Source organism: Sus scrofa, chromosome 3 (assembly GCF_054392235.1).
Source record: "Sus scrofa isolate SSC_HxYL_T2T_F1_AM1 chromosome 3, Sscrofa_HxYL_maternal_Yorkshire_Landrace_v2.0, whole genome shotgun sequence".
NCBI lineage: Eukaryota > Metazoa > Chordata > Mammalia > Artiodactyla > Suidae > Sus > Sus scrofa.
This window is the reverse complement of record NC_139385.1, coordinates 23,395,790-23,413,592: the sequence shown is the minus strand read 5'-3', so window position 1 is coordinate 23,413,592 and position 17,803 is coordinate 23,395,790. Positions and strand designations below refer to the sequence as shown.

The 17,803-nt window shown below is 47.0% G+C and overlaps 1 protein-coding gene and 1 pseudogene across 1 annotated transcript in view; both read right to left on the bottom strand.

The window, feature by feature from the left end:
• LOC100625764 (leucine carboxyl methyltransferase 1-like) overlaps nucleotides 1-14,795 on the bottom strand; it is a 30,203-nt gene extending 15,408 nt beyond the window's left edge. The window contains exons 1-4 of the mRNA XM_021082512.2: nucleotides 14,458-14,795; nucleotides 6,341-6,432; nucleotides 3,846-3,967; nucleotides 2,315-2,437 (exon numbers count right to left, since the gene is read on the bottom strand). Coding sequence (XP_020938171.2) covers nucleotides 2,315-2,437; nucleotides 3,846-3,967; nucleotides 6,341-6,432; nucleotides 14,458-14,588 — 468 coding nt within the window. The 5' untranslated portion in view covers nucleotides 14,589-14,795. The remainder of the gene's footprint in view (nucleotides 1-2,314; nucleotides 2,438-3,845; nucleotides 3,968-6,340; nucleotides 6,433-14,457) is intronic.
• An 898-nt stretch (nucleotides 14,796-15,693) lies between these two features.
• Nucleotides 15,694-16,827, bottom strand: LOC100625660 (serine/threonine-protein phosphatase 6 catalytic subunit pseudogene; annotated as a pseudogene).
• Between the last annotated feature and the right edge of the window lie 976 nt (nucleotides 16,828-17,803).

Here is a 17,803-nt window from a genome sequence, read left to right as displayed (position 1 = left end):
TGGCTAAGCCTCTCCAGGTGTGGCTGGGGGGCCACCCCAGGGGGAAGAAGTGTGAGGCAACTGGACCAACAGACAGACTTTCCCTGCCCTTTTACAGAGATATAAAGCTCTAAGACAGGGCTTAGAAAACATTCTGGAAAGAACCAGAAAGGAAGCATTACAGCTGTGTAGGCTAGGGGGTCTCTGTCGAAGCTGCTCAGCCCTGCAGTCCGAGTACTAAAGCAGCCACAGATAAGGTGTACATAAACGGGAGTGGCCATATTCCAATAAAACTTGATTTACAAAAATACATGGTGGGCTGGATTTGTCCTGTACAGCCTCTCCTCTCAAAGAGCAAGCCGGCATAACATTTAAACACACACACACACACAGAGAGAAAGGGAGAAATTTTAAATTAAAAAAAATAAAATAAAATAAAACTCAAGAGTTCCCTTGGTGGCTCAGTGGCTACCAAACCCAACTAGGAATCATGAGGACACGGGTTCAGTTCCTAGCCTCCCTCAGTGGGTTAAGGATCTGGTGTTGCCATGAGCTGTGGTGTAGGTCACAGAAGTGGCTTGGATTGGCGTTGCTGTGGCTGTGGTGGAGACCAGCATCTGTAGCTCCAATTTTACCCCTAGCCTGGGAACTTCCGTAGGCTGGGGATAGGGTCCTAAAAAAAAACCAAACCAAAACAAAAAACCACTCAGATTCATATAATCATCAAACAAAAGAAAAAAACTTCCACAGAGGACTCTGAGGCCCTAAGCCATTCCCCTTCTTTTCTCTCTAACAGACAACCTTTTTCTTCGAAGGGGCACCTTGCCCCGATGTACCTTGCTCGGAAATTAAAGTCTCACGCTTAGAGTTATTAACCCACCTCCAAGATGGGAGTAGGAAAGCAAACCACATGAACACATCCATAGGGTGTCAGCCACAGGCAGGATCTCTCCAGCAGCCCCTCTTAACACCAGCAGTGCACACACTCTTACACCACATTCTGTTCCAGATGCTTCCACCACACCGGGGGCACGACATAGAGACACAGCTGAGACACAGAAAAGACCACCCCACCCCACCCCACCCCTAACAACCCCAGGGCTGAGGGCATAGGAAAAAGAAGGGAATCTGCAGTTTGATAGGCAGAGGGCAGCATTTGCTTCATGTCCCAGTACCACGGGCTGTCTAATTTGGGGGAAGACACAAACCTTCAAAGCCCCACTTCCCACATATGTGTAAGTGCCTGGCTGCTGCCCCCCCTCCACACCACAATAGCTCTCGGGTTAATTCATGAGGTCCTCTGTGTAAAAGCACTTCCTATGTGCTAGTTATCTTCTCCAGAAGGAAGACTGCAGAGGCAAACTGTAAACACTAGGGCCACGTAGAGGCTACAGATTCTCAAGGAAGGAAAAGGTTGGGAGCGCTGATCACCAAAGACCTACCTATCCAGTGAGCTCCTGAGGGACAAAATAGATACTGTGGGTCAGGTCACGCCTACATGCCTCTCCACTCTACAGTTTCTCTTGGTCTAAGTCTGCAAGAAATCTGGGGAAACGCACGTGGCTGTTACTGTTATGTGACCGACCTGACAGAACCAAGAAAAATCTGTACACGTACGTACACACACACACACACACACACACACACACACACGCAGGAAGAAGGAAAGAGAAAGAAAGAAAGAAAATGCAATTAGTGACATATCTACAGGGAAAAGGTTTGGTGATACTATTCCAGCCCAGGAATCAAACACCAGAACCTTATCCTGGTTCTGCCACTAACTGGCCCCAGGGTTGCTCTCCTGGGAGTGTCATTACACCTGCCCTTCAACCCTAATGGTGCAGTGGAGGAAACAAATTGCCAAATGACTCCAAAGGGGCTCTGCATCGTGAAATCACTACCCAGCCCTGCAAGGCGCCAAATGTTAGGGAAGACTGTTAGGATGACCAAAGACCTTACATTACTGTCCAAAGGACAAACGCACATTCCTGGTCTCAGCAGTTCCTTCCACTGGCACAGAAGTTTTTCTCTTGATGTAGTGCCCCAGACACTGAGGGAAATGTACCCAAAGATGTGTATTATAACCCCGTTTAACAGGGCGGCTTAAGAGCAAAAGGTGAGAACCAACCCACATGTCTCCACTAGGGCCCTGCTGGGATCCAGTACCAGGCTGATGGGTGATGTTGGGGGTGGGGAACCTCAAACACGGTGACACTGCATCTTTTTTGTATATACATTTCAATATATATACATATTTTTCAAGTTTCCTAACCAGGTAATTTCGCAAAATGAAGTTTAATCCCCTGGAGAGTTAAGAGGGGACATTTTCATGTACCTTTAACCTCCAGAAGGTGGTATCCATCCCAGCCCCAAGGTTTAGAATTTGACAGTTGCATCCTGTCTTCCGTAGAAACACCTTGATAAAGCTGACTGATGCCGTGGACATGAGCAAAATATCCTAGAGACAGACAGAGAAGCAAACGATCACTTGGTGACCCAGGAAGTAATCCCTGCAGAGCCCACTGTGCTGGGAGAGCAAGACACACGTTATCCTTCTTCAGGGTCAGCATTTATCTGGAGACTTTCTGGAGAAATGATGTTCAAATCTCCTTTCTTTTTTACTAATAAAAAACTACTGGAACCAAAACAAGTACAAGCTCCTTAGGGATGGAATTAACCAGCTTAAGAAAAATAAGATGGCCTATATCGTTACTTAGGAAAAATGAATGTCTCTGTCAAAACATCTGATCTAAATGGTCCTCTTGGAAATGTGCTTTTTCTGGCTCTAGTGAAAGGGACTCAGTACTCTGATAAAAATAAAAATTGTGCAGGTTTGATCCCTGACCAGATCGTCCACATTCCACATGTGTGGCCAAAACAAACAAACAAAAAACAAAACAAAACCCCCATGTGACAGCACGCAGAAGAAGAAATTTAAAAATCATTAGAAATGATGGGATTTTAATTGGGATTTTGCCAAATCTGTGACTCAGTGTGAGAGGATTAAAAGTTTCGAACCTCCTAATCCATAAAAGTATTATACCAGTGCAACTGCACATGCCTTCATTAATATTAACAATTTTTCAGTTTTCTATGTACAGATCTTGCACATCTTTCATTGAACTTATATTTCAGCATTTGATGTTCTTGATGCCATTGTTCTTGGCATCTAGAATTACACTTGATTTTTTCTTGAGTTTGTACCTAGTGATCTTGCTAAAATGACTAATTTATTCTAACACACTAGCAACAGATTTCTCTCAGCATAAATATGTAATGATGCAGTCTGTGAAAAATGGCAGTTTGTGATGCTTATTTTTCAATCCTTATGCCTTTGTTTTTATCTTTTTCTTGCTTTATTACCCTGGCTAAAGCCTCCCTAAAATGCTAAATAAAACATGATAATCAGTATACTTGTTCTTGATCTCAAGGGGGTGAGTTTTGAGTAATTCACCACTAGTTATTATATTTGCTTCAGGTTTCTGAGATGTTTTTGCTTTTCACTGTGGCAAATTTTGTCCAATGGCATTTAAAAAAATAAAATGTTCTTTTGACCCTGTCTGTGGCATGCAGAAGTTTCATGGCCAGGGAATGAACCCAAACCATAGCAGTGACTCCAGCCACAGTGGCGAACCCACTGAGCCACCAAGGAACTCCTGTCTAATGGCATTTTTGCATATTTTGGGATAACCCTATTATTTTTTTCCTTTGTTCTGTTAACTTTGATTTCCAAATGATACAAAACTGTTTGTGTCTTCCCCCAAACATTTCAACATATATATCTATTTTTCAAGTTTCCTAACCAGGTAATTTTGCAAAATGAAGTTTAATCCCCTGGAGAGAGAAGAGGGGACATTTTCATGTACCTTTAACCTCCAGAAGGTGGTATCCATCCCAGCCCCAAGGTTTAGAATTTGACAGTTGCACCCTGTCTTCCATAGAAACGCCTTGATAAGCTGACTGACACTGTGGACATGAGCAAAATATCCTATAGACAGACAGAGAAGCAAACGATCACTTGGTGACACCGGAAGTAATCCCTGCAGGGCCCACTGCGCTAGGAGAGCAAGACACATGCTATCCTTATTCAGGGTCAGTATTTATCTGGAGACTTTCTGGGAGAAATGATGTTCAAATCTCCCTCCTTTCTTACTAAAAAAAAAAAACAAACAAAAAAAACAAACTACTGCAACCACAAAAGTATGAGCTCCTTAAGGGTGGAATTAACCAGCTTAAGAAAAATAAGATGGCCTATATTGTAAGAAAGGAAAAATGTTTTCTGTCAAAACATCTGATCTAAATGGTCCTCCTGGAAATGTGCTTTTTCGGGCTCCAGTGAAAGAGACTCAGTCCTGTGATAAAAATCAAACTTGTGAGAGCACATGGAAAATAATGTTTTGGGGTCAGGAAATTGGGCAGATGGATGTCAGAGCACAGAAAGCCACACTTCTTATCGCGGTCCCCTCGCTCCCACCCTGTCTGGCTTAGAGCCTCTGTGTGGATAACGTGGCATCACAGGCGGGAGGGGGGACACAAGCCAGTGGCGGCCTAATGACTGGCCTTGTTCAGCTCTGGGGCAGGGGCAGCTGGGACAGAGGAGCTGGGAAACACCGAAGGGGGACAGGAAGACAGAGTCTGTCTGTTCGGAAGGCCTGCTGCTCAAGTGTCACCACTTCAAGAATAAAACTTGAGAGCAGCATTTGGAAACTTGTACTGCAGTTTGACAGAGGGATTTTATATCTGCTGAAGCTACTAATAAGTTAGGCTTCTATTCTGCATGTCTTTTCATGACATTCTGCTAGCAAGTCTTTGTTTCTTCTTTTTTCTTTCTGCAGCTGCATCTCGAAGTTCCCAGGCTAGGGATCAGATCAGAGATGAAGCTGCCAACCTATGCCACAGCCACCGCCACACTGCAACCCTGACACACGTGGGACCTACACTCCAGCTTTGGCCAATACCCGAGCCATAACCCACTGAGTGAGGCCAGGGACTGAACCCACATCCTCCTAGAGTCTACAGCAGGTCCTTAATCCACTGAGCCACAACGGGAACCCTGCAAAGCATCTCTCACTGTATTTTACAGAACCTCATCCACAATGGATTCCCTTTGGGGACAAGAATATGTCCTCAGGGCAGACATTTGGGAAGCCCTCTCCTGCTGGGCTGCAGGTCCAATCTCCAGATGCAAACCCAGGAGAAGAAAGAAGGAAGGGGGAACTGAGCCACTGGCCATGGAGGGTCCCTGCCTCTGGACCATTCACGAGGCAATCTGCCTCCAGAGCCCAGGGGGGAGGCTGCAGGCCTCGTAGCCAGGCCTTGCCCAACCTAACTGATGCCTGGCTTCACCCGCAGCTCAAAGTAAATACCACATCCTTCTTCTCAGGAGTCACCATTTAGAAGTTTCTCTGCATTTCGTACAGCACCGACCTACAGGACCCATCATGAGGGCCAAGCTGCCCTGCACACCCAGGAACTACACTCCTGGGACAGTTTCTCCATCCGGCTGAAATGAAGTCACACTCCTGTCTCAAATCCTTCCATTTCACTGATGGAAATTACTTGCCGAGGACTTCCTGTTGTGGCTCAGCAGGTTAAGAACCTGACTAGGATCCATGAGGATGCAGATTGGATTCCTGGCCTCACTCAGTGGGCTAAGGATCTGGCACTGCTGAGAGCTGTGGGGTACACTGCAGACAAGGCTCGGATCTGGCATTGCTGCGGCTGTGGTGTAGACTGGCAGCTGCAGCTCTGATTTGACCCCTAGCCAGGAACGCCCATATGCCAGGTGTGGCCCTAGAAAAGGAAAAAGAACGATGTTACTTGCAGAACCTGAGAGTGTTATGAACATTCTAACAAGGTGGCAACAACAACAATAATCCCTTATGTGGACAGTTCAGAGTAAAAGACAGATCAATGGCTTCTAAGCATATAAAAATCATTTTCAACCTCACCCCAAGAGGAATAAAAAATAAAAAGAGTGTACATTTATCATGTATCAGATGAACAAAGATTACCTTTCATAAGACAGAGGGTCCCGGGTATGGCCAAAAAATACAATTTCCTAAGACACTGTGCTGGTGAGGAAGTTGGAAAGTGTGCACAAAAGCACTTTCTTTTCCAGAATGAATCCCTAGGAGATCCCTGGTGGTTCTGCAGACTAAGGATCTGGCATTATCACTGCTGTGGCTCAGGTCACTGCTGTGGTAATGGTCTGATGCCTAGCCTAGGACCTTCCACATGCTGAGGGTGCAGTCAATTTAACAACAACAACAAAATAAAAACCAAGAAGGAATCCCTAATCCCTAAAACCTCAGACCTCTCAGTTGATGAGCAGATGCTGGGGAGGGAGAGGGTCACTTGCCTCTGTTAATTTCGGGGGCCTTCCTCGCTTTAGACAGTCTCACCAAATGCGGGATGCAAGGGTCCTGCCAGTAGCCAATGCTCACCGCAAATCTGGAAACAATGGAAAAAGAAGCAGGTGAGGAGAGTAGGTCAGGCCAGGTTCCATGGCCAAGTTCCCAGGACCCAAGTAAAGGAGCCACAAGAAATAATGTATTGACCCCAAAGGCCAAGTCCCACCTAGGGCCCCAGCACCAGCATAAACAGGCTTCTCCATCCACCTTTCTACTCCCAGACGCTGCCCCTCACACAGTGCCCACCATGCTCGTTTCTTCCCTCAGATCACACATTCCATTCCCAGGACCCTGAACATCAAGTAACCCCACGTCCTACACCATTCAGAAGACCTGCAACCATGTATTCACTCAGCAAACGCACTGGCCAGAGCTGATCAGAGCCATTTCATCCACCAAGAGTGCGGTTTCCAGGGGAAGGGAGATCCCAAAAGAGTGGGCCAACATCACTAATAACTCCCAAGGAATTTCTCCGGATTCATACACACCTGTCATTTCCTGTCCCTTAAGCAGGTCAAGGGAGGGAAACCAGGAACATGTACGCAATGCAGCTACAACTTGGGAAATGCTAAGGAAGCCCAAACTCTATCCTCATCTACCCTACCAGGATTTAAAGCGAGACTGTTCCAACCTGGGGAGCTGAGGCCCTGCTGGCCCCTGAAAGTCTCCTGCCACCATGAGTGGAACCAGCCTGAGGACAAATGACAAGTCATAGAAGGAACCTGGATCCCTAAGGCTTCATCATGTTCCATGGCCTGGAGCCTTCTCTATGTCCCTAGGAATATGAGCGAGGTAACAGTGAGATGATACAGCTCTTTACAACTTAAGCCAAATGGAGTTGGGCTTCTGCTACTTGCAGCTTAAAGCAAACTAAGTGATATCCTATTAACACAACGACTTCCACATTGCTTGATAAGTAAGTCCAAACTTAAGATGTGGGGCAGGAGGGGGGCATATGCTGGATGTCACCCATTAGGTTGTCAGCTCCTCGATACACATATCACATCCTTCCTTTCCTTCCTTTTCTTCACATCCAGCAACAAGGCTTCCTGCTGCCTTGACTGCAAGAGGTGCTCAATTTGGTACAAACACATCAACCCCTCCCCACTCCAGCCTCTCCCATCCATGTTTGCACATCCATACACACCCAGGAGAAAGCATGCATATGCAGCTACTCAAGGCAGCAACTCCACACAGCCACACACAAAGGACTCACTAAGGGACACAATTCACTACAAGCCCAGGCTGTCCAAGGAGAACAGAGAACACCTGCTCCCTGGTCTGAAACAGCGCTTTTCAAACAAGGAGCTGGGACTCATTCATATCCTAAAATCCCGGTAGCTTAACCGGACCTTTACAATTACTATAAGCAGTGTAAGTTCCCCAGATTCCCTCTTCTTTTGAAGATATTTGATTTGGCTAGTCCAGATTCTTTGGGTTTCCACACACATTTAGATTCAATTTGCTATTTTCTTACAGAAAAAGAAAAGACAGCTAGAGTTTTGACTGGGACTTAAACAGCTAGTCTTTTGTAATGCTATATTGTAAATGATATTTCAAATTCTCATTTTCCTGTGCATGCACATCTATTCACAACACGTGTCTGACAAAGGAGTCCTAGCCAGAATGTATCATGACCTCTAATAAGGTGAACCCAATGTGATCACCAGCAGCAACAATGGACAAAGGACTCCAATAGTCCATTCACAATAAGCACCTGAGAAGTACGCATTTGTCACCAGGGAAATGTCATTTAAGATCAAAATGAGACACTAGTTCACATCCACTGACAACAATGAATGTTTAACAAGGATATGGAGCCACTGCAGTTTGAATACATTGCCAGTGAGAACTGCAAACTGATACACCACTTTGGAAATTCGTCTGGCAATTCGTCTGGCAGTTAAATACATACCCACCCTATGGCTAAGCAATTCCACTCCTAGATATCTATCCAAGAGACATTTCAGACTGCTACAACAATGTTCCCTGCAGCCTGTTCACAATGGCCAAACACTAGATCCAACTCAAATCGGCACCACCAGGTAAACAGAACAAATCATGTCATGTTCACACCACAACACAAAAAGGAGCACATGATTTGACACTGACCACAATTCTCTCCTTGACCAATCTGCCGCCTGCCTCCTCTGACCTGCTCCTCCACTAGACCTCTGCCTGGGCTTAGAATATAAAGGCCTGGAATTCTGATCATGGTACAGTGGTTAAGGAATCCAACTAGGAACCATGAGGATGCGGGTTCAATTCCTGGCCTTGCTCAGTGGGTTAAGGATCTAGCATTACTATGAGCTGTGGTGTAGGTTGCAGATGTAGCTTGGATCCTGCATTGCTGTGGCTCTGGCGTAGGGCGGTGGCTACAGTTCCAATTAGAACCCTAGCCTGGGAATCTCGGATATGCCATGGGATTGGCCCCAGAAAAGGCAAAAAGAAAAAGAGACAAAAAGACAAAAAAAAAAAAAAAGAACATAATAAAGGCCTGAGCAAACTTGAACTCAGCTGCGAACAGCTCAAGGCCACATCGCCAGGATGACTCCCGTTCCCCTTAGAGGGCTTGCTTGCTTGCCTGAGAAAACTCCAGGCTGCCAAAAGAACTTACTCTTTGCTCCAGGTAACACCCTGTCCCCCAGTTAGCAAAGCCAGATGCTTTCACGGGGACCAACCCCCTCTTCCCCACGTTCTGTGCTTTTTCTCTGACTCCAATGAATCCCTGCTTCCCCCTCCTTCCTCCCTCACTCTCCCTTTAAAACACTCTCTCTACAAACTGGAGTTGGGTTGAGTTCATACTGGATTCTTTTCTGCATTGCAATCGTTCTTACTGATTAAAATCTAACCTTACCACTTTAACACGCGTATCCAGCTTTGTTCACCTGTGACAATGCGTGTTTTATCTTTGACAACGTGTGAGACATGGATGAATCTCCAAGAACATGTTGAGTGAAAGAGACACAAAAAGAATGCATGCTGCATGATTCCATTTATCTTATACTCAAGAATGGGCAAATCTATTCAGGGTAGCCAGAATCAGAAAATATTTGCTAAGTAAGGGTAAGGAGACAAACTAGAGCTAAAAGGGAACTTCCTGGGTTTTAGAAATATTTTATATCCTGTTTTGGGCAGTGATACACAAACACATTCAACTGTCAACACTCATCAAACTGAACCTTCATGTTCTGTATAAATTATCTCCCCCTCTCTCCCTCACACCTGCCACCTCTCTCTCGCGCTCTGCTGTCTTAAGAATACCTGAGCGGAAAGTTCCCGTTTTGGCTCAGCGTGTTAAGAACTCGACATCGGGGAGTCCCTGTTGTGGCTCAGTGGTAACAAACCCGACTAGGACACATGAGGACAGGGGTTCAATCCCTGACCTCTCTCAGTAGGTGAAGGATGCGGCCTTGCCGTGAGCCGCAGTGTGGGTCACAGACACAACTCAGATCTGGCTTGGCTTTGGCTGTGGCACAGGCTGGCAGCTACAGCTCCCATTCCACCCCTAACCTGGGAACTTCCACATGCCACAGGTGTGACCCTCAGAAGACCTAAAACGAAAAAAAGGAAAAGGAAAGAGAGCTTGACCTTGTCTCTGTGAGGGTGCCTGTTTGATCCCTGACATTGCTCAGTGAGTTAAGGATCTGGCCTTGCCACAAGCCTTGGCCTAGGAGGCAGATGTGGCTAGGATCCAGTATCGCTACGGGGGTGGCAAAGGCCTCAGGTGCTGCAGCTGATTCCACCCCCAGCCTCGGAACTTCCACATGCCACAGGTATGACCTAAAAAAAACAAAAAACCTGAGGAAATTCTAGATGGAGGAAAAAAAAGATGAGGACTGTAGCTAATCCTCCCAGGTTTCTTTCCAGGTCTCAGTCCCTCTTCTTCCTAGGAGGACCCCCATTTTGTCTGAGGCATCCATCTGCACTAGGAGGAAGTCTACCTCCCCACACTGTGCTGCACCCAGGAGTGGGGCCGTGTGTCCGAACTCTGGCTAAAGAGCTCTTAGTTCACAGAAGTCTTCAGAGCAGAGCTCCCCAGAAAGCTCCTGCTCTCCTGATGAAAAGGGGCACACTCAGACACACACGCCTCTTGCTAATATCCCTTCCTTTGCTTTCCTCCTGGACCGCAGCTGCTCACACGGTGCTCCCGGAAGCACAGACTAAAACAATTCGGACATCCCTGCAACAAATCTGTTTTTAACCTGCAAAGCAAGCTTGCGGAGCCTTGAATCCATTCACAACAGAGCAACTTTCTAATCAGAAGTTTTCAGACAGTGGAATTCCCTGGTGCCACAGCAGGCTAAGGATTCAGCACAGTCACTTCTGTGGCTCCCGTTCCAGCCCTGCACCAGGCACTGGAGCATGCCACGAGTGTGCCCCCCACCAAAAGAAAACAAAAACAAAAACAAAAACAATGAGTGTGACCAGAGAAAAAATACTCCGTCTCACTCCTGATTTAGGAAAACAGATCCTCTTCCACCTCACACCAGTCAGAACAGCCATCGCCGACTGGGTCATTTTGCTGTACAGCAGAAATTGACCCAACATTGTAAATCAACTATAATAAGAAAACATTTTAAAAAAAGAATGGCCATCATGAGTAAGTCTTCAAATAACGAATGCTGGGGAATGTGTGGAGAAAAGAGAAGCCTCCTACCCTGTTGGTGGGAATGTAAACTGGGGCAAGCAGTACGGCGGGGCCTCAGAAAACTACATTCAGAACTACCATATGCTCCAGCAATTCTACTCACAAAACCTGCATTCAAAAAGATCCATGCACCCCTATGCTCACTGCAGCCCCATTCCCACCAGTCAACACAGGGAAACCACCCAGAGGTCCACTGACAGATGAATGCATCAAAAAGGCATGGCACATAAATACACAATAGAATACTACGTAGCCATAGGAAAGAACAAAATAATGCCATCTGCAGCAACATGGATGCAACCAGGAATTACCATACCAAGTGAAATCAGAAGGAGACAGACAAATACCACAAACATCACTTCTAGGTAGAATCTACAATACAGCACAAATGAACCCACCTATAAAACAGACACTTTGTGGTTGCCAAGGGAAGGCAGGAGGGAGCGGGATGGACTGGGAGTTTGGAGGTAGTACATGCACACTCCTACACTTAAAATAGACCAGCAATGTGGTCCTGCTGTGTAACACAGGGAACCCTGTCCAGGCTCTTGGCACAGACCATGATGGAAGATAGGACGAGAAAGGCAACATATGTAGGACTGGGTCACTGGACTGGATGGTAGAAATGGGCACATCGTAAATCAACTATACTTTAAGGAAAAAATTATCATCCACCTGCCAGTATCGTTACACACAAAAGCAGTACATCCCATCAGAAGAGTTCTAACTTCTGGATTGTAGGAGGGATGATGGAGATGAGGAGGAGGAGGAGGACAAAGGGGGTGGGGATGCTAACAATGACTCATTCTGAACACCTACTATGTGCCAAGCACTGTGGGAAGGGCTCCACACTTAATCTCACAGCTACCCTCTGAGACAGGTTAACGGTATTTATCTTGCACAGGAGGGCTCCGTACCAAAGGATGCAGCAAATCCAAGCAGAAATTACAGACCTAACTCAGGAGCTAACTGGCTTTTGAAACATGATTTGTAGGGACCTTAGACAGCTGTAACTCAGGGGGGGCAGGAACCACCTGACTCGCAGCTACATCAGTGACTTCAAACAAATAATATTCAGGCTGCAGGGAAATCAAAACTAGCCATAAGAGGAGTTCCCGCTGTGGCACAATGGGATCAGGGACATCCCCACAGTTCCAGGAGGCAGGTTTAATCCCCAACCCCACTCGCAGTGTTAACGGAACTGGCATTGCCAAAGCTGTGGTCACAACCATCTGATCTGATCCTAGGCTTAGGAACTCTTAGGTCGCCGCAGGGTGACCAAAAATAACCCATCGATTAATTATTTTAAAAAAACTAGCAATAAGCATTTATCGAAGGCTTCACTTAGGGCCAGATCCTCTGCTAACCTTTGCATGGATTATCTCATTGGATTCTCACATGCAAAGGGCACGTTACCATTATTACCCCCAGTTTATTTTGTTTTATTTTATCTCATGTTATTTTATTTTGTCCACACCTGTGGCAGGCAGAGAGTCCCAGGCTGGGAATCAAACCTGAGCCACAGCTGTGACAACTCCACATCCTTAACAGCTGGGCCACCACGGAACTCTTCTTAGAGCCATTTTACAGATGAGGAAACAGAGGCAGAAAGAGAATAAAGGGCCTACCATTCTGCAAGGAGTCACAAGATGACTCTGTGACAAGCCGTAACGGTTTAATATGTTCCCCTGAAGATGCAGAAGAACCACAGAACTTGAACGTCACTGGTCCTGGACACTGTCCACAGTCATTCACCTGACGACTCTCACCATCTCTTTGCCTGGTTTGTTCACATAAGAGAAAACCCGGTGCAAACAAAGCTTGGATGCAATGCATCCAGGGGGCAAACAGGTCCGGGTTTTATGGCCCCAGAACCTATGTCAGAAGATTCTGACTCGGCATCTTCAGGATCCAGAGTAGGCCCTGAGCACCTCTGCCTTTCTTTTCAAAGTCCCACAGGCTATGCCGATGGGCACTCAGGCCTGGGAACGAGATTCCCCGCAGTGCCAAACCCTACCTTCCCCACAATGTGAAGCGGTCTCAGGACACGCGGGCCTTGCAAACTGAGGCAGAGAAGAGCTCAAATTATGACAACTATCCAACAGAGGGTCAAGGAAAGGCAGGCCCGCATTACACTATTTCTCTGCACTGCTGAGTCTGAACTATTTTATACCAAACTTGCCCTGTTTTAAAGTAAGCAACGTAGCCAAAATTGTTACCAACAACTTCTTTTTTTCTCTTTTTTCGCCGAGCCGGCAGCATGTGGGAGTTCCCAGGCCAGGGACTGAACCCCTGTCACAGCAGTGACCCGAACCACAGCAGTGACAAGGCCATATTCTTAACCCACTGCACCCCCGGGGAACTCTACCAACAAATATTACATAAACCAATACTACCAACACAAACGGCAGTCCCTAGGTGGCCCCAGCTTCCAGGAAGGACATTCAGTTGCTCTAACAGTCCACACTCCCTCCTGGCTCTGCCACAACACCCTCCTACATCCCTGTTTCCTTTCGCCCTCCTTTCTTTGCTCTCTTCCTTCCTTCCTTTCTTGCTTTAGGTCTTCTCTTCTCAGGCGAACATCATCCACTCAATTACAAACTCCAAGAACACGTTGTTTTTCTCAGCACTCGGCACAAAACTGTAACTATGTTGCTACCCCGGTAACTGTTTGCCTCCTGGCCTTTCCAACTGGAGTGAGTTCAGACACCACCTCAAACTTGCTCATTACCAGTTCTCCATCACAAAACACCACCAACTCGCCAAAAGGAAGGGCCTGGAACAAATTAAACTCTGAATTGTTGTTGAACGACAGGACGAGTGGAGGACACTCAAGCGTCATGCTTTCTTTTTCACGCCTTCAGGTCCATGACACACACCTGTGCTCACCACGCACACCCACCCCCCCCCCACACACACACACACAGCCTCCACTACACTCCTAATTCTAGCCTCCCTTAGCAAAACCCAGAGCTCTGGAGAATACAGGCTCGGCATGCAAATATGTGGCCCTGGACAGGCCATTCCCCCCCTTAACCAGCCTGGGTTTCAGGAGCACGACGGGGATCATGACAAGTCCCAGGGGAATCTAACTTATACAAGAGCAAGAACCTGCATTTCTCTTCCGAACCCATCAAGGCCGCAGTTATGATTTCCTTCAAGTGTGTGTCCAGGCCCAGTCCGCGCCCACCTTCTTCAGTGCCTTATCCCAGTCAAGGCATCCCCAGGCTTATACTGTGCCAGGCACACAACAAACGTTACATATTATTAGTCAAGTAAATGAGTCCCCGCTCTGAGCAGGGGATCACAGATGGCCCACAAGGGAACGCGTACCTTTTGGGTAAAAGCCCACTCCCAAGACACAGGCCCGCCTCCCACCTAGGCCCCACCACCCAGGGGAAGCCAGCCCCTAACCTCCCGGCGCCGCGCAGGTACCGCTTGCACAGAGAGGCATCTTCACAAGGGCCACGCACGCCCTCGTCGTCCGCGTCCAGAAGGGAGGAAGAACAGGCGGTAAAAGACGGCCTCCTCAGGCTAGTGGCCATGGGCGTGGAGGGTGCGAAGGGCTGCGTCCACCGGGGGCATGGAAAAGGCTCGAGGGACGCCTGGTGAAGAAGCGAGCCGCAGAGAAGGCAGGCGAGAGGAGCGGGGCTGCACCTGGCTCCGCTGGCGCGGCTCAGTGACGCCGCCCTAGGCAGCTGCACCAGCAACCTCCCAGCGTCTTGGCTTCTCCACCGAGGGGCTCCTTGGACAATTTCCCCGCCCCCTCAGCCCACGGAGGGGTCTGTTGGAGAACTCCTTTGGCCCCGCCCCCACAACCCGGTAGGTCAGGCGGCGAGGGGGCGGGACCTGAAATGGATGCCAGGGAGCACCGCAAGCCCTTCTGGGAATGGAAGTCCTAGCGCTTTGGGAAGCCAGCGGGTTACTCAGGGCAGGTTATGAGCTTTTAGAAGTGCAATTAAGAGTTCCCGTCGTGGCGCAGTGGTTAACGAATCCGACTGGGAACCAAGAGGTCGCGGGTTCGATCCCTGCCCTTGCTCAGTTGGGTTAAGGATTCGGCGTTGCCGTGAGCTGTGGTGTAAGTTGCAGACATGGCTCTGATCCCGGGTTGCGGTGGCTCTGGAGTGCGGTGGCGTAGGCGGTGGCTACAGCTCTGATTGGACCCCTAGCCTGGGAACCTCCATATAGCGCGGGAGCGGCCCAAGAAATAGCAAAAACAACAACAACAAAAGACAAACGACAAAAAAAAAAAAAAATACAATAAAAAAATAAAATATCATCCAACAAAGGACAATGAAGTTTACAACTGGGACAGGTATACATAACTCGAGGCATCTACAGTCCATCGTGCCCACTGAATAACAACTTTGCTGCTGAAATTTCTTAAAACTTACAGAACTAAAACAAAAGACTGAATAATACAAACGAGGAGTATTTCAGTGTAGTCATCTGTTCTGTCAATTGGTTTTTTTGAAAAAGGAAACACATCCTGTTTCCCCCGACCAGTAAATAAGCAAGAGCTACATGCAGCAGTGTGAGTATTAAGACATTTCTCAAGTCTTCTCAAATGAGTCCAAGGCAGGGATGGGATGGGGGAGGAAACTGATAGAAAAAGCATTGCTATAGACATCATAACAAACAATAAATTTAGATAATTTAAAATTAAAAAAAAAAAAGGCAAGAGGCAGCATTTCAGCAGCAAAGTGCTCAATAAAAAGTATACTGTAGAGGGTAATACACGAAAGTTGGGGTAAGAAGAGGACAGAAAAATGGGTCAGCAGGATGGGCGAAGGCCTCAAAGGAAATACGGCATTGTCGTTCTGGGAGGAATAACACGTTCTGAATCTGGAACTGCCCGGAATAACTTTGGTTCTCTTGTATTTACATCTTTGAAGACCATGATCGAAGCAATATTTCCACAACGATAGCAGTAATTAGGAGCAGACCATACTGTTACCAGCTTCTCATCAAACATAAATTTATGGCCTTCATGCACTAGCTGGTGTGCTCTGCAGATGAGTTTTAAGTTGTTGATATGAACAAACTCATTTGTGACCTTTGCGCCAAAAAGTCAACCTGCTCCTCGGGGACTGATTGCCCAAGTATCCACATCTTCAGGATCTGACCAAACCAGATCACAAAATGCTCCTTTATGAGGAATTTCTTGATTCCGTTCAATAGTACGGATCTGATCCAGTGTTTTGATATCAGGAGATAAACCACCATGAACACACAAAATCTGCTCATCTATTAAAGCTGCTACTGTGAGCATGTCAAAAACTTTGGTACAGTATCTCCAGGCATTAGCATTTCCATATTTGGTTTGGCACTCATCATAAAATCCATACACCTGTGTTATCTGTCTACTCTCATGATTTCCTCACAAAAGTGTAATACGATCAGGCCATTTAGCCTTTAGTGCAAGAAGGTAAGTGAAGGTCTCCAAACTATAATAACCTCTGTCTACAAAATCACCCATAAATATGTAGTTTGTGTCAGGAACCTGACCTCCAGTTCTGAATAGTTCACAAAGATCATAAAACTGTCCGTGTATGTCTCCACACACTGTTACAGGTGTCGACACTGGCTGGACATTTGACTCTTCCAAGAGGAGGTCACAAACATAGTCACACAACCGCTTCAGGTCGTTCTCGGGCAGGTACTTGCATAGACGCACTATCTCCACATACTTGTCCAAGTCCAGGGGCGCCATTTTAGAAATAACAAGCCCCGACAGCGGCGGCGGTATCGGCGGCTTTACTAGCTGCGGCAGCGGCGGAGGCCGAAGGTTATGAGCTTTTGGAAGTGCAATTAACTCATGATGGAAGAGCTGGCATAATCCTCAGCGTTGGGGCAAAGGGCAGAGAAGCCATCTGCAAAAACAAGTGCAGTGATGGATGCAGTAGGAGCTGGCTCATTCAGCAGGAAGAAGGCAGGGGACCTGCACCCCAGCCGAAGAGGACTTCCTAAACCTCTGCTGGGAGAACATATTATTTTCCCCAAACTGAATCCTTTGTGGATGACATTCTGTAAAATATAATAAAAGATGCTTTGCAGAATTCCTGATGTGGCTCAACAGATGAAGGACTTGGAGGCTGCGGGTTTGATCACTGGCCTCACTCAGTGGGGACAGATCCTCCAACAATGTCATACGCCATGGCAAAAGTCACAGATGTTGTTTGGTTCTGGTGTGGCTGTGGCATATGCTTCAGCTGCAGCTCCAGTTAGACCACTTGCACAGGCACTTCCAGATGCCACACGTGTGGTCATGTGAAGAAAAAAGGGAAAAAAAATGATTTGATAGAAAAATAACACGGAAAAGACATGCAGAATACAATACCGACTTTCGGGGGGGGGGGATTTTTTGGTTTTTCCTTTTTTTTTGTTCACCTTTTAAGGGCCTCACCCTCTGCATATGGAAGTTCCCAGGCTTTGGATTGAATTGGAGATACACCTCCTGGGCCTACACCACAGCCACAGCAATGCCAGATCCCAGCCTCATCTTTGACCTTGGCCTATGCCACAGCTTATGCAATGCCAGATCCTGAACCCACTGAGCAAGGCCAGGGATCAAACCCATGTCCTCATGGATACTAATGGGATTCATTTTTGCTGAGCCATGTGAGCCACCCCAAGCCCAACTTACTTTTTAGTAGATTCACCAGACGTAAAATCCCCCTGCTCACTTGCAGTAAAAGTGTCCAAATGCTACCCTCAAGTGTCATTCTGCAAATAGTCACCGTTGAGCAGCAGGCCTTCA